Source organism: Lactuca virosa, chromosome 4, assembly GCF_052849685.1.
Source record: "Lactuca virosa cultivar CGN04683 chromosome 4, Lactuca_virosa_CGN04683_v6, whole genome shotgun sequence".
Lineage (NCBI taxonomy): Eukaryota > Viridiplantae > Streptophyta > Magnoliopsida > Asterales > Asteraceae > Lactuca > Lactuca virosa.
The window spans coordinates 109,932,674-109,938,462 of record NC_136429.1 but is presented as its reverse complement, the minus strand read 5'-3'; the positions used below and the strand labels follow the sequence as shown (position 1 = coordinate 109,938,462).

The following is a 5,789-nucleotide window of genomic DNA, read 5'->3' as shown; positions in this document are numbered from 1 at the left end:
TAAGGATTTGATTGTATCCCCCCCCCCCCCCCCCCCGAGTCTTTAGGTGCAGTTATCTTTTCCCATGATATCCAGTGGATTGCCCTCTTGTCGTCTGAACTGCCCCAAAGGAATCGTCTGCGAGTTCTCTCCAAAGTTTCGATAACCCCTTCTGGGCCACAAATAATGAGAGGTAATAAGTTTGAAGATTACCTAAAACCTACTGCACAAGAGTCAACCTATCCTCAAATGAGAGAGTTTTCGCCTTCCATTTTGACAATTTTGTTTGATATAAATGACAATGCTTTAAAAGTTGAATGGCGGAAAAACCAAACTAAATACAATCTATTTTCTTTTCTTCCTTTAATGAAAGGAATTCTATTTTTCGTTACATTATTCCTCGTATATCAAAACAAATCAATCACAAATCCAAATGAAAATCAATAAGTAAACTTGTTTCGAATATACAACTTAAAAGGAATAATTGAATTTACTATAATTTCTATTTCTATATAATTAATGGCTTATTTTCCTTTAAAACCCCATGATAAAAAATAAAAATATGCTCATCGTTTGCCAAACATCCCTTGTGTTAACGACGAGAAGTCGTAATCACCTCCTAATTGAGTCGGAAGGCTTAGCTTTCCCGCGGATGTCGTGGACGGTCTACTTCTTCCTAAAGTTTTTGTACTCGGGACAACTCGACTTCCACCATACATACTGCAAACCAAAAAAAAAAAAACATAAACAAATGTTTTAACATGTTGTACTGCGTTTGACATGCATTAGACTGAGTCTGTAACTGATATCAATGAGACAAAAGTTATTATTTTTTGTCCCACCCAAAAAAGATAATTCCTTATAAGACATGTCATAACAGAACAACATGACATGACTGAACAGGTTGTACAGGTTATAGTAGATTCATGATGAGTACCTGGATGTGGTGTAAAAACCGGGATTCCCGATAGGTTGTGAAGATTTGCTGTTTCCGATTTGCTAACATGGTCAAACAAACTGATTTTAACTTTGATAATTTGAATAAAATCGTAATTATCATATTTTATTATTATTGAACCTGATTTGGAAGACGGTGGAATCCGTTGGTGCCATTTTGATGATTACCCATGACCTTATATTGTTGTTGCGGGACAGGAAGCGGTTGCATTGTAGTTGACTAGTCAAAAATTTAAACAATAAACAGTTGTTGTCAGAATAGAATAGAATAGAACAGAACAGGTTGTACTGCATTGGGCATACACTGATATGGAGTCGGAGACAGAAATTGCGATTTCTTGTCTAACCCAAAAAAGATGGGACACCTGACATAGACTAGCTCTCAAACTCTCATCTGTGCAAAAAGACATAAACGCCCATTGTCATTGTCATATCTTTAAAAAAAAAAAGCATACCTTTTCAAAAAGTTTCATGGTGTCGTTTTTTACTTGTGTACAAGGTTCTTGGGCAACCCAATCTAATCCATCAAAAAGATCCTCAAATTCGGACTTCACTTTGTTACTTGATTTCTTCGCATCATTGTCTAACGCTGAAATATTTACATCAATGAAATCTTTTAATCCGTTTCGTGAAAAGACTAAAGTACCCTTTAAGGTACAACTTGTAATACACATGGCACAAGCTAAAACTTACTTTGGGTTTTTGCTTGTGGATCCTCATTGCTAGAAGAAGGTTTGAAGCCATTTGCATCCACAGGGGGAATATCAAAAAGATAAGTGGCATTATAGTCATTATTAACCTTTTGATCTGGTACAACCACAATAGCTTTACTTTCCTCTGGTTTTAACTTGGGTTCAGTTTGTTTTGGTTGTATAATGACCTATACATTTTGATGGGTCAAACTAATGTTACTACCAAATTCTTTGATTAAAGTGAAGGAATAATGTAAAGTCAACCAGAGCAGTACCTGTTGGTCAACAACTCTAGAAGAAGGAAGAGGAGGTGTCGTTTTGTTCAAATTGTAAAGTTGAGGGGTCTGTTTTGGCTCAGGGAAAAGAACGATGGCCTTAGTTGTGGTCCCGGGTTTATAAAGTGGAACATTCTCTTTTCGTATTATACTCAAATGAGTTTCAACTTTCTGCTCTCGAGGAATCCATCTCTTGTCTACATACCTGATCAAAATCATTTATTATTATTTATATTATAGCATCCTACTTTATTTTTATTTTTTATTTTTATTTTATTGTAGCAACTAGCAAGAAAGAGAAAACATACTTTGCACGAATGAAATTTTCAATCCCAACTCTATCGTATTTAGGAGGCAACTCGGCTTCCCAAAAGCTATTTGATTTCTTATTTCCCATACCTGCAAAAACCAAAAATCGTTTTTTTATATAAATTCATGGACCCTTTACAATTTAAGTAAGATATAGTCTCTACTTTTAATGTTTAGAAAAAAAAAAATACTACAAGTACTGAAGTAAAAGTCTAAAACCATGGCTAAACATGATATTCAAGATTATAGTCTTCACAATGAACAATGTTTGTTATCACTGTACCAAAAAAGAATTACTGGGATTGTAGAAATTCAAAAAAAAAAAAAAAAAAAAAAAGACAGTTTCAAGAGGGCTGGATGAACAAGATACAACAACTTACTTTGTATAAATGCAATCTGATCTGGTAGCCATGTATCAAGGGTAGCAGATCTCACCTAAAAACAACATAAAAAAATCTATTTAAAAAAAAAAAAAAAAAAAAAAAAAAAAAAAAAAAAAACTCCAGTAATTTTTATGAACAAAAGTTGTTGGTGATGGAATAAGACCTTTGATATGTGTACTCCAAGACTTCTATGAACTCCAGAGCATTGCATACATATAAAAATCCCAAGATTTACACTTGCCCATCTTGGACCCCTGAAACCATAATGTAACATTTTGAATAGACAGCACAATTTTTAACAAACTTCTTGAAATAACAAAAAAAAAATTTATCTTTTTACTGTGCTAAAATACCATGCCACCTACTTGCTTTTGCATTCAGCACATTCCCGGTTCTCTGGTAATTTAAGTAACCCCTCGAGTATCTGCATGATGGGACCAATAACAAAGTATCTTAACCAAAAAATTTAGTTAAAAGAATAGGGTTAAATGCAAGAAATAGCAATGTACTTTCATTGATTTGTTAATTATAATATCCTACTTTCATTTCTTCCTGTGTTACAGAGGATTATACTTCGACATATGTAACAATTCAAATACAAACCAATTTTCACTGCTAAAACATACTTTCAAGTTTCATACTTTGGCCACAATAAGTTTTGTATTTCATACTTTGGCCACAACACTTTTCTATATTGGCAGGTTTGGTCCCTAGACTTTTTGGGTTTCAGAACTTGGCCATAAGACTTTCATATATTGACAAGTTTGGTCCCTATATTTTTGTATAATGGCAGGTTTGGTCCCTAGACTTTTGTTTTTATGCAAGTTTGGTCCCCCCCTGCAAAGCGGGGGGTAGTATCACCCTAGTTATTACTAAAGGTAATCTTAATTTACGTCCAGAAGATTCTCTTATTTTGTTTTTTACTTAAGGGTATTTCTCAATTCTCACTATGTGATGATCAAATGTTGCAATTTCCAAGAGAAAAAGAATGAAATATGCAATGGCCCTGATAAAACCCTATCCCCTCCCCTCTCCCTAAAAGGTTCCAAAAATATCTTGGAACAAGGGTAGTAATATTTTCAACAATTGAAAAAGAATCAATAATTTTCAACAATCAAACAAACAAATTGATATTCCTTAAAAGTACTACTATTATGAATTATGAGATGTTGTGTCCTATAAGAGTTACAACTCATTAAAGTGGGCCCTGGTGCCAATACCATCTTGGCATCAACTGACATTCTTTGACAGCTATGTTACCAACTCACAACTGAATACAAACACAAAAAAGAAGCTCATATAACTGTTTGATTTGATTAATGATTTTATCTCTTTGTTTAATATATATTACAACATCATGTGACCCTTTTGTGAATTCTTAATACTGCCGATTTGCAAGAAAACAAAGTCCATCGATAATTCTTAGATTTCTTTTAAGTTCTTTTTTTCAGATTTCCGAAAAAGATTCCAACTTTTGCTACTAAATGGTAAAATATGTATGCCAAAAGTCAATTTTAGGTGTGACACATATTCTGAGCTTTTCTTTTTCATTGTTTTTGTTGGCGAATTAGGACAACTGCTCTTGATATACAATTTTTACAGCTGAAGCACTATAGCATAATCACTTTGGAGTTGTCTATTATTGCTATGAGAAGATGCTTTACCTACTAGAGACACAATTATTGTAACCTCTCATTTGTACTTTACAGCTTGTGCACCATGCATAAGTGGTTGTACTTCTAATAAAAATTGGATATTTTGACTTTCTGTAGATAGAAGAATTTGGACAACTGCTCATTATATTATTTACTCTTTAAATTTCAACTACCCTATCAACAACCCAATTATTGAAACCTTTCATTTATGCTTCATGACTTGTACTCTATGCATTACTAGTTGTATTAAAAGATGGAGCTTTTGACTATGTTGACAAGTGAATTAAGACAACTTTTCTCATAAAGAATGTTCTTTCTTGCCAAATTTCAACCAACTATTCCAATACGATATTATTACATATCATGCATCAAAAGTTGTAGGATAAGGAAATGCAAGTTTTGGTTTTGTGCGTTTTCAAACAACTTTTATTGCACCCAAGTATAGCTTAATGAGCACAAAAGGACATCCACAAAAATTAAAACTATTTATTATGAATTAACGATATGTTATGAGAATCAACATCAATTTGAAAAATCAAAACTCAATTCTGAATTCTAAAAGTAAGGTTTGATAAACCAAGCACATATGAATCTATATACCTAATTGATAATTGAAGAGCAGTGTATAGAGAGCTGAAGCAAATGTGATGGTGGTAAAATTAATGAAGATCACAGCTGAAATCATATTCTTAAACACCAAATCACAGATAATTTCGACAATCAGACATAGAAATATCCATTTTTTAAGAAACAATAATATCTTAAACACCCCCACAAATGGAAAAAAGCAATGGCAATTATAGAAATTAAATATGTTTTTCCTAAAACGTTTCTTTATTGATTTAGTCGTAACCTTGTGAACCAGCTGATATAGTAAATCATACAGAAACTACGGCAATCTCATATGAGAATTTACAAGCGAAATTGATTGATTTCAAAGCAATGGATGCACAATAAAAATCGTTTGGAAATTGGAATAAAAAGTCAAAACTGAAATCATATAATTAAACACCAAATCAATCATAATATCTCCAAACAACCATATAAAATTACCAAAAAAGGTTTATGAAACAGTGCAAGCAAACAAAAAAAATGAACGGAGAAGGAACGCGAATGATAGAAAGCAAACCTTTCTGTGTTTTTCATTAAGCTCTTTACTAACGCGCGCTTTCTGATTCATGTTGCAGAATCAGTTGTGTGGCTATGTGGAATTGTAGATTGAAGAAGAGAAGAAGAAGAATTTGTTGAAGGGAGATTTTAGAAATGTTAAACTGCGCGTGAGAGAACGAGAGATTCCTTGGTCTGTTTGGAGCTTTTTGGGCTTGCGTGGATATGCAGGCCTCTCTTCTTTTTAAATATTTTATTTTATTTTACAACTTATTATTAAAATCAAGACAAAACTGCAAATTTGGTTCTTGTGGTTTACAAAAATCTTTGGATGGGGTTCAAAAAGTTTTCAGCTTGAACAGAAGGTCCGAAATCAAGGTTTTTCTAGGTTTTTAGTCCTAAACTTAAGAATTTTTTGTAGTTTTGGTCCAT

The 5,789-nt window shown here is 33.0% G+C and overlaps 1 protein-coding gene across 3 annotated transcripts; it reads right to left on the bottom strand.

Annotated features, from left to right (window-relative positions):
• Positions 1–297: 297 nt before the first annotated feature.
• LOC145107196 (ADP-ribosylation factor GTPase-activating protein AGD5-like) lies at positions 298–5,564 on the bottom strand. Of its 3 annotated transcripts, none has more exons than XM_079044039.1 (11): positions 5,380–5,564; positions 2,961–3,019; positions 2,759–2,849; positions 2,593–2,647; positions 2,212–2,302; positions 1,904–2,108; positions 1,630–1,816; positions 1,392–1,525; positions 1,058–1,156; positions 917–978; positions 298–699 (listed from the first exon to the last, which is right to left on the bottom strand). In XM_079044039.1, the coding sequence occupies exons 1-11, from the start codon at positions 5,428–5,430 to the stop codon at positions 546–548; spliced, it is 1,188 nt and encodes a 395-aa protein (XP_078900165.1). In that variant the 5' UTR covers positions 5,431–5,564; the 3' UTR covers positions 298–545. The 3 variants fall into 3 exon arrangements, with proteins under 3 accessions (XP_078900165.1, XP_078900167.1, XP_078900166.1); XM_079044040.1 differs by having other exon boundaries at positions 524–699; positions 917–964; XM_079044041.1 differs by lacking the exon at positions 5,380–5,564 and having other exon boundaries at positions 2,949–3,019.
• Between the last annotated feature and the right edge of the window lie 225 nt (positions 5,565–5,789).